This window comes from Ursus maritimus, unplaced genomic scaffold, assembly GCF_017311325.1.
Source record: "Ursus maritimus isolate PB19 unplaced genomic scaffold, ASM1731132v1 scaffold_21, whole genome shotgun sequence".
NCBI classification, from domain to species: domain Eukaryota; kingdom Metazoa; phylum Chordata; class Mammalia; order Carnivora; family Ursidae; genus Ursus; species Ursus maritimus.
The window spans coordinates 7,764,767-7,783,371 of NW_024424564.1; the positions used below are offsets into that span (position 1 = coordinate 7,764,767).

An 18,605-nucleotide genomic window follows, 5' to 3' on the forward strand; every position below is an offset into this window, starting at 1 on the left:
TTTTTTTTTTTTTAAAGATTTTATTTATTTATTTGACACAGAGAGACAGCCAGCGAGAGAGGGAACACAAGCAGGGGGAGTAGGAGAGGAAGAAGCAGGCTCCCAACAGAGGAGCCTGACGTGGGGCTCGATCCGAGAACGCTGGGATCATACTCTGAGGCGAAGGCAGACACTTACCGACTGCGCCACCCAGGCGCCCCACACCATGTGTCTTTTAAATCCCTTATTTACTGTATTACAGTTTACTTACCCTTAGTTTACTTAGGTCATCTGCCCTTAGCCCCATTATCACTGCTAGTATGTTAAGGGTGAAATCTGCCCAGTTGCCAGGAGTAATTCATGGGTTGTGGTGTTTCTCAGTACCAGATGATTTAAGGGGAGCTACTTGCAAATGGAGTGGCTTTTGGCATATGGGCCTTAATAATTTGCTAGAATTAAATCTGTTTTGAAGTTTCTGATTTTCAAATCAGCATTTTCAAACAAATAGTGTGATGTACAAATCACCACACTTTAGTTCATATTAGAATAATCCATGCTCTAAATCTGTTTGGCATTTACCCCTTAAGAATTTTGCATCAATAAATCATTTTTGTAGCATCTTAAAATGTTCCTAAGTAATTATATAACATTTTGCATCTCCAGGGCCTGTCGTGTTAGTGTGAATAAAAAAATAATAAATTATAGTAATGAAGACGTAATTACGTTGTCTTGAAAAGCTAAGGGTCATTTGGACTTGATTACTGGAGGAGTTATCAGTGCCAAAGAAAAGGCAGGGAACTAGTGGCTTGGGCCTGTAATTAAACATCTGGGACTGACAGTTTGGCCATCAGCGGTAGCACCTTTTGAATAAATTTCAACCTTGCCTTTTAGACAAGCTACAACAAATACAAAACTAGTGTAAGGGGAGGAACAGAGGTTGGTGGTGGAAAGGACAACTGGTCTCAACATCAGCACTTAACTATTAGGAAAACCGTTGTCACGCAGCCTGCCTCAAACCCCTGGAACGCAGGAGGGTGGTTTTGTGTCTTCTAATGCCTGTTTGTTGTGTATTGGGTAGCTCACCTGAATGTGCAGAACTGGCGGCGCCGCTCCAGCCTCACCCTCCCACACTTAACAGAAGTATTTGCCAGATCTTTGTATCCTCTCACGAGCAAAGCTCTCAAGTGGTTAGGGGCAGCGCGGGAGTCTCTCTAAACCCCTTAGGCATCTTCTCTCGGGTCCTTGGCTCGCCGTCTCCGGGCTCCTGGTGGTGGTTTCTCTCTTTTCTACCCCGGTCAGGGGTCTCAGGTGGGACCTGGGTGGGTCGGCTCTGCTCTTGGGCCTCAGCCCTGGACAGGGATGCTCCCTGGCAGAGAGATCCCACCTGCTCGCGCTCGCGGCCCGCGGCCTCGTGGCGGCTGTGCAGCAAAGGGATTCGGAGGAGGAGGGAGTTGGCGGCCGCCGAGGCCGGGCAGCGGGCCCCGTCCGCGGCGGGCGCGCTCCGCGGTCCTCCCTCGCTCGTCTCCCATGCTCATATTTGGACTCGGCTGCCCGTGCCCAGGAATTTCCCGTCATGCCTCCCGCCGCCCCGTCCGTCGCCCGGAGCCTGGGAGGGAGGGAGGGAGGGAGGCTCGGACGGCGGCGGCGGCGGCTCCCTAACCCTTCCATGAGCCCGCGGCGGACCCTCCCGCGCCCCCTCTCGCTCTGCCTCTGCCTCTGGCTGGCCACGGCCGTGGCGCGGGGAGCCGCGCAGTCAGGTAAGTTTGGGCTCCCTCCCCGCCTCGCCTCCCCTCCCCTCTCAAACCCCAACCCTGCCGAGTTGAGGTGTGACCCAGACCCCGGATCCCCTCTGAGCACCGGCTGCGCCCCCTTCAGCCTCCTGCGGGGACGCCCCCTTTCCCGAGCCGGGGAGGGGCGCTGAAGGGGAGCGTCCCGCGCGGGCGGTGGGGGGCGGACGGAAGGAGGTCAGGCTGGCTTCGCCCCCGCCTACGGGAGGCGTCTGGCCGCCTTGCTGACACCTTATCCCGTCCCCGGAGCGAACCTGAGCCGGAGGGACGCTCTCGCCCGACGCGGGGCCCCGGGGAGGGGCTTGGCGGGGCAGCCCGCAGGAGGCGGGGGAGGGCCGCCGCGCCGGCTTCGGGAGGGCGCGGGACCAGCAGCGGGGGCCCCGCCGAAGTGCCCGCTCGGATAACGGGCCGGGGTGCGTGGGAATGCGCCGGCCAGGCCCGCGCCTCCAGCCGCGCGTCCGGGAGGGGCGTGGGGCGCCGGGGCTTCGGGCGGCGCCGGGGGCAGCGCCGGGAGCGGCGGGCGGCGAGCCGGGGGCACCCAGGGGCGCACGGTCGCGCGTCCGCCGCGTCGCCCGCGCGGGGGGCTGAGGCTCAGGCTCCCGCGGGCCCCGCTGGTATTTAATAGGCCAAAACCGAACAAAACCCCGAGTTTGCCAGGTACCAGTTTTGTTTTGTCTTTGAGCGAAAAAAAGCACCCGTGTCTGTTTTTTAAGTTTTACACTGGACTATTTAAAGTCAAACTATGTGAACGGAAGGTACCATTCCTGCCTTCCTTGGTTTAGGACTATAATTATGGTAATTCTGAAGTCTTAAGAGGATGAGTTTTAAAGATCACTTTCTTTAAATCATGTGGAAAATATCAGTGAAGATTTTTTAATAAGGTTATAATAAAAAGTAATTATTTGAAATTACAAATGTAGAGTTTAAGGTAAATGTGAAATTGCATGAACTTTGACATTTGTGACGAGTATCTAACTTACTAATCATCAGAGCTTCTCAGTTCTTAATTTTTTTCTGGAATGGAAGAACGAAAATTATACTTCCTCAGTTGAGATTAGGAAATTTTAGTTTGTTTTTGTTTTTGCCACTAGTAGACTGAACTGTCAACATAAGATGTGGCTCGCAATTAGGACTTATAAATTAGTTGAAAGCTGATTCTGTTAAGCATAGATTATATTCAGAACTCTCTGGTCTGTCTCTTCATATTTCCGTTTGCAGCATTGGTGGCAAAACAGATTTTAAAAGATAGTTGGTCTATAAAAAAAATCTTCAGGAGGCATGTAACATAAAATTGCCAATTTAGATTAATGGGAGATTTTAAAAATGTTTAACTTAGTAAATGTGCAGTTTATAAATATTAATTTAAGTAATGATATCAATTTCATGTTTGCTTCTGACTAGAACTGTTTTTCAGGTTTTTTTATGGATTCATATTTTAGGAGTATCTTTAATAGTACTTTAATAGTACTTCTTGAGAAATACAGAGGTTCTAACTGCATATTTTATTATTGGTCTTCTAGAAAATACTGTGCTGCAATAAAGAGTGGATTGTACTGCCAGGGAATATATACATATTTTTTTTCCTCAGTGATGTGTTGACTTACCTAATACTTGTGGTAAAGCAGCCCTTGAAGACCAAAATCCACTGTACTGCGGCCCCTTGCCAGCAATTTTGAACACCAAGTTTATATTTGGATAATTTAAACATTCATTCTTTTAATTTTGGTCCTAGCTGACATATAAGTCTAATTTCTGAAGACTTTTATTAGGGCCTTATGTGAACCTCTGGAATTTTTTTATATTAAAATACGTAGTTCTCTGCCATATAGAATTTTGTCACAGTGCCTAAACTGCCTATCTGCCAAGGTTGCAAGCATACAGCATCATTTATGTTTTGAATCAACTCACAGTTTTTTGGTTTTTAAAGGTGCTTGTTCTAATATCTTAACTAAAATGTTAACACATTACGTAAGAAATCTTTACTATTTTGCTAAACTCAAGTAACAAGAATGTCCCAAAAAGGAACCTTACGGTAGTTTCATAGATTTTTTCCTACATTTTCTAATACATTTATCCTTTTTAAGTTAAAAATGAAATTTCAGCCATTAAAGAGGAACTTTAGGAAATAATGCTTTTTTGGTTCTATTATCTGGTTACAGTTCTTTGATTTTATCTTGCCTGTGTTACGTATTATAGTTGGGGATTTGGTTGATGAATTTGGTTCAGATGTTTAGCTTCCTTCTCTGTAAAGTGATGAAGTTGGACATAGACTCCATGTCCCTTCGAACTCCAGGATGCTGTAATATTGTTTTTGTTGATATAATCCTGCAGAGCTACCCACCCTACGTTGATTCAAACTTCTGATTGTCAACTCTGACTTGCTATACATGTTAAACTGGTCTGCTTGTGGCCAGATCTGATTAGTGTGGATCCAGCTTGTGGAACATCTTGATATCTGGCACACGCACACAGATACACACACGTTGACAGAGTTCCATGATATTAAGCTTCTGTTACTTTCTCTTCCCCTCATCTGATAGCAGGAAGTGCTGGTTATGTCATAGGGTAAATGTCTAACTGCTGTTTGGGGCAGTTAAGCCCAGGCCCTAAAATGGTTTGGTATTCAGTTTTGGAATTTGTGTCTGGATTAGGGATACCACTGTAGAGCACCCAAATCTTTCTGTGGTTGGGAGGCTGTGGCTGTTTGGGGGCATTCCAGATGAAATGCCCTACATTCCTACAAAATGCCCTATTGATCATACTTGGATCTGCCCATCTGGTTTATTCAGAATTAAATTGAGTTTGGATAGGATAATCAGATCGCTATTTAATTTGCCGTTTGTTAGCCTTTGCGATTGCCGTACAGATATCTCAAGGCTTTACTTTGAATATTCGCATATTTTCTCCTTTCTGGGCACAGGCAGTTTTTCTTTTAAAATGGTCAGCACGGTCCGTGTTCACATATTTTCTCTATAGCATGCCAAAGTCATCTTTATGGCTTTTAAGGAAATGCAAAGAAAGGGAAAAGAAATTATAGGAAAGGTAGGCCAGTAATAAATCAACCAACTGACTTCATGGAGGATTTGGTTAAGCTTCTGTTGCAAGTAACAGAAACGAACTTGAACTGGTTTTAGGAAAACGAAAGAAAGGAATTTGATGGAAGCTAAATGCAGACAGACCATATTAGGGACCGGAGACTGGAAACCCTGGAACTTTCCCTGTCTCTCCTCTTTGCCTTTCTTTGCTTCATTGTCCTTTCCTTGCTGACCAATTTTTTTTCTGCTTTCCTGTGTTCATTGTTGAATATGAATGCCCAGCAGCTCCTGAGTATTTACGTGCCCCTCGGTTCACAGGGAAGGACTAATCTTTGAGGCTTGATTCTGAATTCCTGAGAGAAAGAACCTGATAGACACAGTTTGGGTCTTGATAAAGATTTTCCCTAAGGTCTCTTCTAATTCTAAAGTTCTTTGTAGTGTGTACTGCAGACATTTATGTGATTTGATTTTTCATTTTTACATTTTGTATTATGGGATTATTAGTCCTTAAAAGGTATAATTTTCCCTTGATTTCGGTGTGTGTGGGAAAGAGCATGCCACCTTCAGTGGGATCCTGAGGGATACTGAGGCAGCAATGCCGAAGAGGAGCCTTTGGGGAGTAGGTGGAGGGTAGCACTGCATTTAGGAATCACAAAGTAGCCTGGGATCCACCTGACTTTTTGAAAATCTTGTTTAATAACGGCTGATCCATCCTGCAGATAATCGTCTGCATATTTTCAGGAATTTACTGAATTAAAATGCTGGGCTCAGATAGCTCTTAAGGGTGAATTCATTAAAACTATTTAAGTGATAATTAGAGACATTCAAAATCGGAATCGTTGAGGGAGTTCTTTAGGTATTTTCCTGTTTCTCACCTCTGTCTAGCATTTTCCATTTGTCCCTTTCCTTTACACTGCTTCCACCACCTGGATTGTTTTTCTCTCCTAACCTGTCCTTCAGGCCTCCATCTCATGGTCTTTTGCAAAGCTTTCTTCACCTCTTAGAATTTGTCATTTCCTTGTGTTTCCAAGACATTGTGTACCTTGACTGTGGCCTCATTTTACCATCTCACATGATCCAATCCGTAAGTACTATCTTCTTCCCTAAACTATAGGTTCTGTTAGACCAGTGAATCATCCAGAAGAATTCAGATAAACTGTTAGCACTCATCATCCCAGGCATAATGATTCCAGCTTTTTCAAATGTTCAGAAGCGTGTATGGGATCCTGCTCGTCACTACCTTCTGCAGATGTCGAAGCTCAGTCATATTGCTCTTCTTTCTCAGTCCTTGTTGGTTTTTTAGATGTTACAGGCTTTTCCATGAATATTCTAATTTCCTATGTGATGATCAAATATACAGAACAATAGGCTCTTTTCCTGCAAACTGAATTGGGTGGGGAAGGAGAGTATAGCAAACTGATGTGGAAGGAAATCGACTTGTATTGAACACCCAATATTTACCAGATTAGAGAGGGCAGGCATAAGAAAACATTGGAGCATATATGAAGGGGAATAGTGGGAAGATAAAGTATAAAAACTGAAAGTTAGGTTTGGCCTAGAACAAAGGAGGGTTTTTAATACTAGGCTAGAAAATTTGGACTGCGTTAGTAAGCTATGAGATTGAAGTTTTTTGAGTCCTCAAAATCAGAGTAGGATTATAAGATACATTATCTAATAATTCAGAGGATGACTTGAATCAGGAAAGAAACCATTGGATTAATAAAGAAAGGTTATAGGAGATTTTCTTAGGGAATGAAGACCTGAGCTAGGGGCGTGGTGATGGGATTCAAGAAATGTTGGTGAGGTAGACCGGACAATTAATTGGAGATGGGGAAAGAGAGGAATGACTAAAAGATAATGGGAAGATGTTAAGCTTGGGGCGATTGTGAGAATGTGCACTCAGCAGGTTTGTGGGTGGGGGTAAAAAATGAGTTTGGTTTTAGTTCTGCATTTGAGGTGCTGGTAGAACATTCATGTGGCGATAGATGTGTAACTGAGTCAGAAATGTGACGCTGTGACTTGGAGAGATCGGGGCTGGAGATAAAACATGTATGAGTAAGGAAGACTAAAAATAAAGGGGAAAAGAAAATATTTGTTGACTGGAGAAGAGGAAGGGCACAGGAAAAACATCATCACCAAGAACATGCAGCTTCTTCTGGCTTTAAGCGATGCCCCGTCAGTATATGGCCTTCTGTCCATGAGTGTTCCTTCTTTAGGGGAATCCACATGACTCACTCCATGAATAGTACGTGGGAAGCCTTGAGCAAAGGATCCTGCAGCCAGAAAGACCTTCCCAAACTGCGGAATCATTGCTGCTACTTCCCGTCTTAACCTCTTCCGTGGCTTATCTTTCGTAAGATAAAGGACTAACACCTTAAATGTCTTCCTCATCACAAAACCTTGCTTTTCTCTGTACTCTGAGCTTCTTGCAAGTGGTTCATTTAGCTTTGATCACACATTTTATTGTCTCCTCCTCATTCCTCCCTTTACCTTCCCCAAGAATGTGAAGCCAATGTGATTCCCACCAGATGAAGTGCTCGTTAGCTTTTTTTCTCTTTGTCTTTTTCCTGGTCCTCTATGGGTACTTTTTATTGCCATGGTCAAGTTCTTATCCACAAAACAATTGTTGACGATGTCCTAATCTATAATTAAAAATTTATAATAAATCATATCCCTGCCTCTTTCTTATGGAATGCCTTGTTTTTCTTACCTCTTCAAGCATTTCCTGTAAGGTTCTCGAACACTTGAGTTGGCCACCTAGGCCACCACACCTTGATCTGTGACTCTGGGCCATGGTAGCCTGGAACAGCATTGTTACCTGGCATTTGTGTGACCGTGTAACCCAGCTGAATGCTGTTTATCAGGAAACCACAAGACAATTTCTTTTTCTTTTTTTAAAATATTTTATTTATTTATTTGACAGAGAGAGAGACAGCCAGTGAGAGAGGGAACACAAGCAGGGGGAGTGGGAGAGGAAGAAGCAGGCTCCCAGCGGAGCAGACGCTTAACAACTGAGCCACCCAGGCGCCCCACAAGACAATTTCTTGATACCTGTCTTTCTGAAGGAAGCAGAGGGAATTTAGTTCATTAAGAGGGCTTTATTTGTTTAGACTGCAGAGGTTTGTAAAATAGAGGTGAAATAGAGAAATGGTGCTGGTATAGGAAATGTGCTCTCAGGGCCTAGCTTCCTGATCAACGGGGTGCCCTGATTCTGTTTCTAAGAATAGTACACACTTCATAACATTTGTCTGAAATGGCATATTTATGTTCAGTATGGAGTATTAAGAATAATTTCTAACTTGATTAAAAAAAGGAACCCTCCCATATGCTAGTAGTTGTGCTTTTAGTAGCTGTTGACTGAGAAAATACATAATAGCAAAAAGCCACTATAAAAACTTTAAATGAGTTTTTTAAAATAAAAGCATTCGCACGTTCAGAAGGTACACATATGTGGAAATTATGGCTTGTGGAGTCTATAGACAGCTTGATTTCTTGCTTTGTGTATACTCCAGGGGGGTTCCAGTCTCACCTTTCAGTGGCTCGTTGTCATCTCACTTTAGAATGTGGAGGAGAGTTTTGTTTGAAAATCTGAGCCATGGTTGAAATTTTGGAATGACAAGAAAGTTCCTTCTCAACATCCTCTAGGAACACCAGTTGCCTGTTTTATGCCAGGCAACGTACTTCATGCTAAGACTGGGCTGTTAAGCAGTCTCAGGGGTTAGTGTATGAATACTTGTTAAAAACTATGTTTTCAGGTATATGAGCATTATTTTTAGGGCCATACTCTTGTTTTTGGGATGAAATGTAGTAGGCGAGTTGCATGTGTGTACATACCTACAGCAGTCTCTGTTATGGCGTAATTATTTTCTGTTACAATAAATTACACAATGAATCTTTATGGTTTCTCCGGTTGGTTTATTTTCTTTAAAGGAAAAAAACCCTGCAAACAAAACAAAACCAACTGATCCCTCAGTACGTATGTTAAATTTAAGGCAACACTGAAAATAAGCCTGTATTACATTTAGAGTCTTTAAAAAACATCAGGACAGCTTTTGTATAAATCAGAGAGTCCTGAATTTTATGTTTGTTCTTTCATTTCTCTTCTTTATATTGTGTTTGGTTGTCAGAGAATCTGGATGTGGCTGGGGTTGGGAGAGATGTAAGATGACTATTACAGGTGGATAGTTTATCTTAGATTACTGGTGTATGAGGAAAGAAAGGTAGGGCCATGTCTCCCTGTACACAGTCCGCCAGGTAGGATGCACAGTAACCGCGAATGAAGAGGTGCATACACTGTACTGCTTCCCGGTATCCTGATGTGGGATCGTCCGTCTAGTTAATCACTGTAGGGAGCTGGGAAGGGCATGGTTGAAGGTAGGGGATGTTTACCAAGTTGCAGAGCCAGTGGAAAAATTGCAGACTCATTAGTATATTTGCATCCTTGTGTATACGTTCATGTTGCAAAGGAGTCAGTGTAGTGCGATGAAAAGAACACTGGATAGCAAATTGAAAGACTGGGTTTTCCTGGTCCTGTTCCTGCATGAGGCATTTACACTCTCTATGCCTGTTCTCATATCAGCGAACTGAACCAGCTGGACTGAGTAATACCTGATGTTGTTTTTACTTCAAGATTCTATAGTCTCTGGGTTGTCTACAAGTCTCTAAGTAGCTTTCATAATTTTTAATGGAAGGGACATAATTAATAAATTATACAAAGTTGTCTTCTCTTGTTATGTTTGGTTCTTCAAGTTGTCTATTTTGTGGAACTAAGTATAAATGTTATTCTGTGACTAAGATCTTATATTTGAACTTTGTAGCCTAATGTGCGCAGTAATTTGATGCATAAGCAAAGTTCTATAACCCTTTTAAAGATCCAGTATTTAGGGGCGCCTGGGTGGCACAGCGGTTAAGCGTCTGCCTTCGGCTCAGGGCGTGATCCCGGTGTTGTGGGATCGAGCCCCACATCAGGCTCCTCCGCTAGGAGCCTGCTTCTTCCTCTCCCACTCCCCCTGCTTGTGCTCCCTCTCTCGCCGGCTGTCTCTATCTCTGTCGAATAAATAAATAAAAAATCTTAAAAAAAAAAAGATCCAGTATTTATTTAGAGGATAGATTTATCTAGAGGTTAGAAACATCATATTAATGATGCCATTCAAAGTAATGGCATTAAGCACTAGAAACTATGTTGGTTGATGTAAATGTATAGCTAAGAATTGCTTATTTGGGCTTGATGCTGTATCTGAGATGGGAATGGCGCTCTTTTAATCAGGGTACCCTGCTAGTAGCATTTGCTTTTGATCATCCTAGAAATATATTTAATTCTTAAAACTAGTTAATTTGCTCTTATCATTAAAGAAGAAAATCTTCTCCATTGAGCTTTAAAGAAAAAAAAAACTACTGATTAGACAGGAAAAAAATCTTCTCTTGCCTTTATAATGTATTGTTAAGTTTTTGCCCTTTTTTAAAAATAAATATTTCACATGAACAAAAAGAATATATAACATCTATATATAAGACATAAAGAATGATTTTTAAAAATTTAGGTATCCCTACTCAGCTTCAGAAGTGGAATATTAGGGGCGCCTGGGTAGCGCAGTCGTTAAGCGTCTGCCTTCAGCTCAGGGCATGATCCCAGCGTTCTGGGATCAAGCCCCACATCGGGCTTTTCCGCTATGAGCCTGCTTCTTCCTCTCCCACTCCCCCTGCTTGTGTTCCCTCTCTCGCTGGCTGTCTCAATCTCTGTCAAATAAATAAATAAAATCTTAAAAAAAAAAAAAAAGAAGTGGACTATTAGGGGCGCCAGGTGACCTTCATGCACACCCGCCTCTGCTCAGAGAACCCAGTCACGCATTTTGTGATGAACACTTAACACAAATGATAACTAATGCACTCTTGCTTTTTTTTTTAAAGTTTCTCCGCAGATGTATCTATCTCTACATATTTTATTATTTACTTTTGCATAACTTGGAACTCTGTATTAATGGTGTCATCTGCTGTGTAACTTCCGTGACTTGCTTTTTTCCCCCATCGCCTTGTATTTGTGTTACCCATATTGGTGTGTGTAACTCATTTTTAAAAAGATTAACATTTCTTTTATCGTCTATATGTTTTTCTACTTTTTATTTGTTTCTGCTCCTTTCACATTTATCTTTCAGGGTGCTTATGTTTTTCTGTGGAGTCAAATCTGTTTTTTTCCCCATTGCTTCTAAGCTTCACCATCCATGTAGTGAATAATAATAATAATAATAATAATAATAGTAATGGTAGCGATAATGCAATAATAGCAAATACTCACATACAGATGTTACTAGTCTTTTTACCATTTGTGCCAGCTGCTGGATTAAGTACTGTTCACATATATTAACTTATTTAATGCTCATGGCAACTTAATCAAAGAGGTAGCATCTTATCACAAGAACTCATATATTGAGATTAAGGACTGAGGTGCAAGGCATTCAGTAATTTGTATGACTATGACTTAAATCTTGGCAATCTGGTTACAGGGTTTATGCTCCTAATCATTGCAGTATTGTGACTCCTATGTAGTCTTTTCTTTTAATTGTATTTTTCCCATTTCACTTTTTAAGGTATTAAAGTGCTTTTGTGACTTTCAAAAAAGAATGATCCCAGTGTGATCATCAAGTTGGTTCTCCTGCACACATTGTTTAAAGTCATACTACAGGTTAATTTGCTTTACAGTTAGACCATGACTTTTTCATGCAGGTTTTTAAAAATTCTCTGGGATTTATTATTGCTCCCCCCACCAATTAAAAGGAAAAAGAATATCTTCTTTATTATTCTTCTAAAATCTTTCCGTTTTTTTACTTTGGTATATGGTTTGGAATTGATTCCATTGATTTCTTTTGCTAATTTGGACCAGTTTCTTCATTTATAGACAATGACATCCTTTTTTTAAAAAAAATATTTCTGTGACCTTAAATGAATCACTTAATCTTCCTGAGCTTTGAATTTCCCAACTGAGTTGCATTGGTTAGGTATAATTATTTCATTAATCAGACATACGTAATTGCTAATCAGAGCCTCCTTTCAGTGTAATCAAGGACCATCATGAAGGACAATAATTAAATAAAGAGAAGTTCTTGATAGTGATTGGAAACTACTGATTTTCCCCAACCCCTCAAATTGCAGAAGAAGAAACTTCAGTATAGAGAGTAAAATCCCTTTGTACTGTAACTTTCCTGTATAACCTTTTTTCCTAAATTGATTAATTTCCTAATAATTTTTTTTTGTTCACATTGTGAGTTTATTATGTTTTCAAGTTTTTCCAAGGTCTTGGATAATCTCGTAATATCCTTTACTTAAACATGCTCAGATTTCTCTTATCTTGTAAAATAAACAAAAAGCCTACTCCGCTTGCCATCATCCTCTGTGACCAAGTTGTTTTACAAGTTATGTCCTTGCTGTCTCTGTCTGCTGTCCATCCAAAAGTATGTGTTGAGCCTATGCTGCATGTCCAGCACTAACTCATCTAATCTCTGGGAATGCAGCATGACCTGGAGAGACTAGGGACTGTCATTCTCAGTTTGGAACCAGCACGGCCTGTTGTAGAGGGAATGAGAAGACCATTTTGTGGTAGGAGAAGGAGGGAGGATGGTCAGAGTTGAGGGCAAAGAAGGGGGTGAGATCATATGGGGCTTTTAGACCATAATGAGGAGCTTAGATACTATTCTGCTTGATGGAAGCCATTAGCGGGTTTTAAGCAGGCAGTGACAAGATCTGATTTGCATTTTAAAATAATCAGTCTGGCTGCTGTGTGGAGAATGGATTGTAGGGGCCAAATGGAAGCAGGTAAACCATTAAGGGCTAGTTTAGTTGATAATGGTTTGGATCAGAGTGCTGAAGGCAGAACTGATGGATTGCTGATGGATTGGATATAGGGTCCAAGAAAATGAGAAGAACCATCCATGCTATTCCACTGAAACTGCTTTGATTGGAGCCACTAATGGTGTCCACATCATTAAACCCAATGAACTCAATTTGTTCCCTGTCTTCAGGGTATTTGATACATTGACCATTCACTTCTAGAAGTAGTCTTTTCTATTCATTTGTAACACTGTTATTGTTATATATGTGATCCTAAACAAATTAATTAAATTATCTGTGCCTTAGTTTTCTTCATTTGTAGAATGGCAATGCTATTGTTCTTTACCACATAGGTTGTTGCAATTGTTAAATGAGAAAATACATGTAGATCACTGAGCACAGTGTCTTCCACAGAGTCCATTCACAGTAGATGTTAGCTAACAACATCCTTAATTATTGTCCTAATCATCATCATTGTTATTCTGGGATAACACTTTCCTTGACCTCTCCCTTCTTTGGCCAGTGCTCCTTCTTGTTCTCTTTTGCGAATTCTTTCTTCTCCATCTCATTGATAAATGTTAAGTTTCCTCAGGGGTCTGACATTTTCTTTTCTCATTTTATGCATTTTCTGAGGCAATCAGGTTTACCCTATGGCTTCAGTTCCATTCGTATAAAATTAACTCCCCCTAAATCTACCCATAAACCAGATCTGTTTCCCAAGCCATAGTCCCATATATCACTTGCTTCTGTATTATCTCTGCTTGGATGGCAGTGTCTTAGGCACCTTCAACATACCAAAAACTAAAGGTTCCCCCCCCAAACTTAAGCCTCCCCTCTTGTTCCCTATCTTAGTAAATGATATTACCATTTGCACAGTTGCTTGAGCCAGAACTGGAGTCCTCCTAAAATATTTTCCTATTCTCATGCACTACATCAAATTTTGCCTAGAATTCTGCAGTGGCTTCCTCATTAATCTCACTGCTCCAGGTCTTCTGCCACCCCCATCCATCTTCCACCTTTCAGCTGGATCTGATCATGTTACTCTCTTTCAGTTACTCCCCTTTCTTTTTAGGATGATGTTCCATATTTTTTTTTTTAAAGATTTTTTAATTTATTTACTCGACAGAGATAGAGACAGCCAGCGAGAGAGGGAACACAAGCAGGGGGAGTGGGAGAGGAAGAAGCAGGCTCATAGCGGAGGAGCCTGATGTGGGGCTCGATCCCACAACGCCGGGATCACGCCCTGAACCGAAGGCAGACGCCTAACCGCTGTGCCACCCAGGTGCCCCGATGTTCCATATTCTTATAACGCCTTCCAAGATTTGCTTCTGGTTCCTTGATAGCCTTCTCCTTTCCCCTCCTGTACTCCTCACCTACACCTTCCAGCCCTGCTCTTCTTTCATCACCGCCAGCAGGCTGCATTCATTCTTATCTCAGTGCCACTGCTTATCGCTTTCTTTGTCTGGAATACTTGTTTCTTCATTCTTGAAGTGGGCGGTACAGTCTTATCTTTTATTCTTAATTTAAATGTTACTACCTCCAGGAAGGCATTCTTATGCTTCCCCCAAAGTAGACTTCTTTCCTCTGTAACATAGGATCTTCATTCCTCCTTTGCTTCTCTGTGATCCTTATTGCACTTGCTAATAGTATCTTTCTCACTGATATGTAAGCTTCACAGAGGCGGACCGTGTCTTATTGTTTCTCACTTTGTCCCCAGCACCCGTTTGTCAAATAGAATACAGGGTGAATGCACCGTGGGCTTGCCCAGTTTGGGAAGTGAGAGGCTACAAGCTTAGTTTGATGTGTGTTTTTCTTAATCTTTCAGGGTGATAGAGGGAAAGAAGACAAAAGTTCAGGTTTCCTATAATTTAATTTTCTGACTCCAGTGGCCACAGTGTAGAGAGGGAAAGGAGCATCAGCACTGGAGGTGGCTGGAGCGAGAAGCGGTGCCCTCGGGTTGAACTTGTTTTCTCTGATTGAAATAGCACTCAGAGTTTCCTGGGCAGTGCCCCTAGATTTCCATGTTTGCCTGTCTTTTTCAGAAGTTAGCCATGGCAGGGCTTCCCCAATCCTTGGTATGCCGGGCGTGAGCATTGCCTCAGAACCCTTGCTTCGTGTGGCTTCCGGGGCCAGAAGTGCTTGCCAGAGTTAACTCTTGGCTCCAGACACACTGTGCCAGTTATGAAGCTCTTGATACCTGGGACCTACCTGCCCTCTGGCCTTGGCGCCTGTTGAGAATCCTGGCAGGAATCTGCTGGATTCTCTTTCACTAACTTTCACTTCTCTTTGCACATGAGGTGAGTTGGGATTGGGCTTTTCCTCAATACATTCTCTCTGCACTTTGTCTAGCAGAAGTATTTCAGAGTGGGTTTATCCTATTTCAGTTTCCAGTGTGGATGCACATTCATTTCCCCCATATTCTCTTTTAAAAGGTATTTATTTGTATTGCCACCCTTGTCTGTGTGTGTGTGTGTGTGTGTAGTGTACGTGTATGCATGTGCACAGTCTCTCTTTATCTCTGCTTTCTAAAAATTCCCTCTGTACCGTTTCTTTGTTCGGTAACTCTGTATGAGAGTCATTTTTTCGTAGGTGCATTTAAATCATTTATATTTGTGTTATCATGGACATAGTTGATAACATTCCTTGTCCTCTTGTTTTATCCCCTTTTTATGATCTTTTCCCCTTAGTTTTCAATCTTTTCGCCATATGGTTTCTGTGTTTTATTTGCTTTTATATTTCATAGGGATTTGAAAGGGTGACACATTTTAGGTTCTGTAACCTTGAAAAAGTGTTTAAAAACATCATTGAGCCTAAACTAATCTAATTATTAAATTTGAAAAAAAAAACAGGATAAAATAACATTTGACTCTTCTCTGCAGGAGGAGTTTTGGATTCTTTCTTTTTTTTTCTGCTGTGCCTTTGTTAACTACAGTTGGGCCGTAGACCCACATGCTTCTTGTGGAATTGTTATTTTTATATGTTCTCCCTTTTAAGGACTATTTTTATCTTTTTCATTTAATTATGTAACATCTACTGCATTTAGTGATTACCACCATACCTTTCATACCTCAACTTTACCATTCTTATGGGTGTTTTGATTTGATTATCATTTGGCTAGAGTCCATGCTTGAGGTGTTTTTTTCCCTCTGCATGCAGAATATATGCATGCATGTTTCCGAGCTCTCCTGGTATCTGAAGGAATTACAGAGCGTTATATAACATGTTAGCCCAAAACAACATTTAATAAAAAGAATCCAATAAAGCATAATTAGGTGGCTTCAAAATGCTTATAGAATAACCTAAGTGCAAATGATAGTGTAATTATGAAATATAAAAAGTTGCTAGCATTCTGTTTAGAAGAAGAACCTAGGAACGATAGAATTTATTGGCATACAAATGGCAAATTAACATCAGTCCCAAGGTTAGTACTGGGATTTCAGTACCTCTAATGTTGTAGATAATTCTGAGTCATGATGCAAAATTAGTTATAAATCTGAGAACAGTTTTATTCTTTGAATGTACGTGATATTGGCAGTTTTAGTTGAATTTTAACAATATTTTCTAACTCTGATCAAGACGTTCAAATTAGAGTTGACCAAAAGTTTACTTTGTCAGATTCCTGTTACATTCATACATTTGCCTCATGCATGCATAAAGCTAGATCACTCTATATGATTGACTGAAACAGTTGATTGCAAAACTTGAAATTCTTGTTTGTCAAAGATAATGATTTTTTTGGCAGTCACTAAAACATAATTGCTGTAATAGAAAAATTAATCTCAGCTGAATTGTCTGCTAGACAATTGCCTCATTCTAACCCTGTCCAAAACTAAGCTAATTAAACCCTGCCACATGTGAACACACCTGCACACATACATACACATGCTCTCTCTGTCACTTGCTATCTCTATCTCTACATGGTAGTTCTTGCTTTTCCTCCTCAGTAAGGAGAGTAAAATTCACTCAGAAGTCTGCTAATCACTTTCAAAAACATTATCTTATTTAATCCTTCCAACACTTAATGAAGTTAGTGATATGATAGATTATGTAGGTAAGGAAACTGAGGATCAGAGAGAGTAACTAATTTGCTCAAGATTTATCAGCCGAGCTAAGTGATAGAGTCAGAATTTGAACCCAGTCCTGACTCTTTCCTATATACTACACTGCCTACATACAACATAGGACTCTAGTCCTATGGGAGCTAGGACATTATGCACAGAGATGGGGGAAAACAGAGGAAGTGACATTTGAGTTCAGTTCGATGAAAACATTTGTTGAGCCTTTATTTTACAGTGGTGTATATCACTGACTATTCTCAAGGAGTTTGTAGGAGAGGCATACATATAAACCTGAAACTCTAACATGCAGTAGTAGATATAATAATAGAGGCACTGAAGTAGGAAATAATAGAACAATTGATTCATTTTCTAATGGAAGGGATGAGGAGAGGGGTGTGGGGGAACAGCTGTAAGGGAAAGTTTCCCAGAGGAGATGATATTTAAACTGGGTCTTGGAGGTTAAAAAATATATGGGTGGTATGGTGAGAGTAGAAAAGGTGTGTGGGAAATCATAAAGAGTTGGCTATCATCAGAATATTTATTTATTTATTCAAAATATACTTATTGAATGCCTCCTCAGGGTTATTTGCTGTGTGAGATACTAGAGACAAAGTAAAGAACAAGAGAGCTCATGAAGCATATAGTATACTAGGGAGGATTGATGACTGAAGTTATGCAAGTAGGAAGAGAAGCGAACCTGGTAAGTCTTGAATGCCAGAAGAGATTGGTTGAATTTTCCCCTGTAGGTGCTAATGAACATGAAAGCACACGAAGCAGGGTTATTGACATGGTCAGAACTAGGACAAAGCACTTTTGCAGCAGTAGGGAGGGTGGATGTGAGGGAAGTCAGGTTAGAGGCAGAAAGACCAGTAAGAGGCCATTACTGTATTTTAGATGAAAGATAAAAAGAAAAGGATGTATTTGAGCAATATCTTGGAAATAAATCTGACAGCACTTAGTGTCAATTGGATATGAATGGTTAAAATAGAAAATGATTGAGGATGACTCCCAGATTTGAAGTTGAGTGGCTGGGAGTAGTTTTTAACAGGATCAGGAATACAGAAAGAATAATAAATTTAGTGAAGAAGGAAACAAATCGAGTTTACCAATAATAAATTGGTAAAGAGACAAACAAACAAATGAATAGCTTGAGATGCATGTGGAATACCCAAATTCTCCTTCTCCTTCTCTTCCTTCTTTTTTTAAAGTAGGCTCCACACCCAGCGTGGAGCCCAGAGCAGGGCTTGAACTCATGACTGTGAGCTGAGATCAAGAGTGCGATGCTTAACCAACCGAGCCAGCCAGGCACCCCCCAAATTCTTTTTAAAACATGATTTAATCACCTAAAATTAATTAAAAAAAAAAAACCCCACTGAGGGACAAAGTAGAAAGAACATTTTGCAAAATATTTTATTTCTTTCACTATATGATCTCATTCATGGCTTCTCTTCTCTCCCAAGGCCAACATGATATCAAAGGATAGTTGATGGAGGCCATTACGATTTATCTTTCAGTGTAACAGAAGGAGTCCATTTTCATAAAACTTTTCCTTTATCTGCTCTATCAGATTCAAGCCACAATGCATACCATCATGAGAATTTTATTTCATAGTTTTCTTACTTTCTGTAACGGAAAGTAAACTTGGAGGGAGGAATGCTAAAATTCTGGTACAAGAACAAGTATTTATTTGCAGTTTCCAGTGCTAACGCTTTCTGTTTTCCTGGAATGGTGGCAAAGTTCTAACTTAAAATATTTGAAACATGATTTAAGGACACGTATTTTTAGAGCTTATAATCAACTCATTAAAAATAGTCTTGTAGTGATAGATATAGATACTGTAGTTTATAGACCCAGGCGTAGGATTTAGTCAGCCCACATTAGCAAGTTTTTCTTTAGATGAAACGGTCTGTCTTGAGGCATTCTAT

General features: G+C 40.9%; 1 protein-coding gene and 1 long non-coding RNA gene across 7 annotated transcripts in view; one reads left to right on the top strand and one right to left on the bottom strand.

The window, feature by feature from the left end:
• The window catches only part of LOC103656837, a 37,787-nt gene extending 36,327 nt beyond the window's left edge, over positions 1-1,460 (bottom strand). For all 4 annotated transcript variants that reach the window (XR_005836664.1, XR_005836663.1, XR_005836665.1 and 1 more), the window contains exon 1: positions 1,063-1,460. This is a non-coding gene — a long non-coding RNA (uncharacterized LOC103656837). The remainder of the gene's footprint in view (positions 1-1,062) is intronic.
• A 163-nt stretch (positions 1,461-1,623) lies between these two features.
• MSRB3 (methionine sulfoxide reductase B3) overlaps positions 1,624-18,605 on the top strand; it is a 161,612-nt gene continuing 144,630 nt past the window's right edge. Inside the window, exon 1 of one of the 3 annotated variants that reach the window (XM_040637227.1) lies at positions 1,624-1,736. In XM_040637227.1, coding sequence (XP_040493161.1) covers positions 1,646-1,736 — 91 coding nt within the window. In that variant the 5' untranslated portion in view covers positions 1,624-1,645. Of the gene's footprint in view, positions 1,737-2,370; positions 2,424-18,605 lie in introns of those variants that run through there. The other 2 variants (XM_040637228.1, XM_008684250.2) reach the window with 2 other exon arrangements.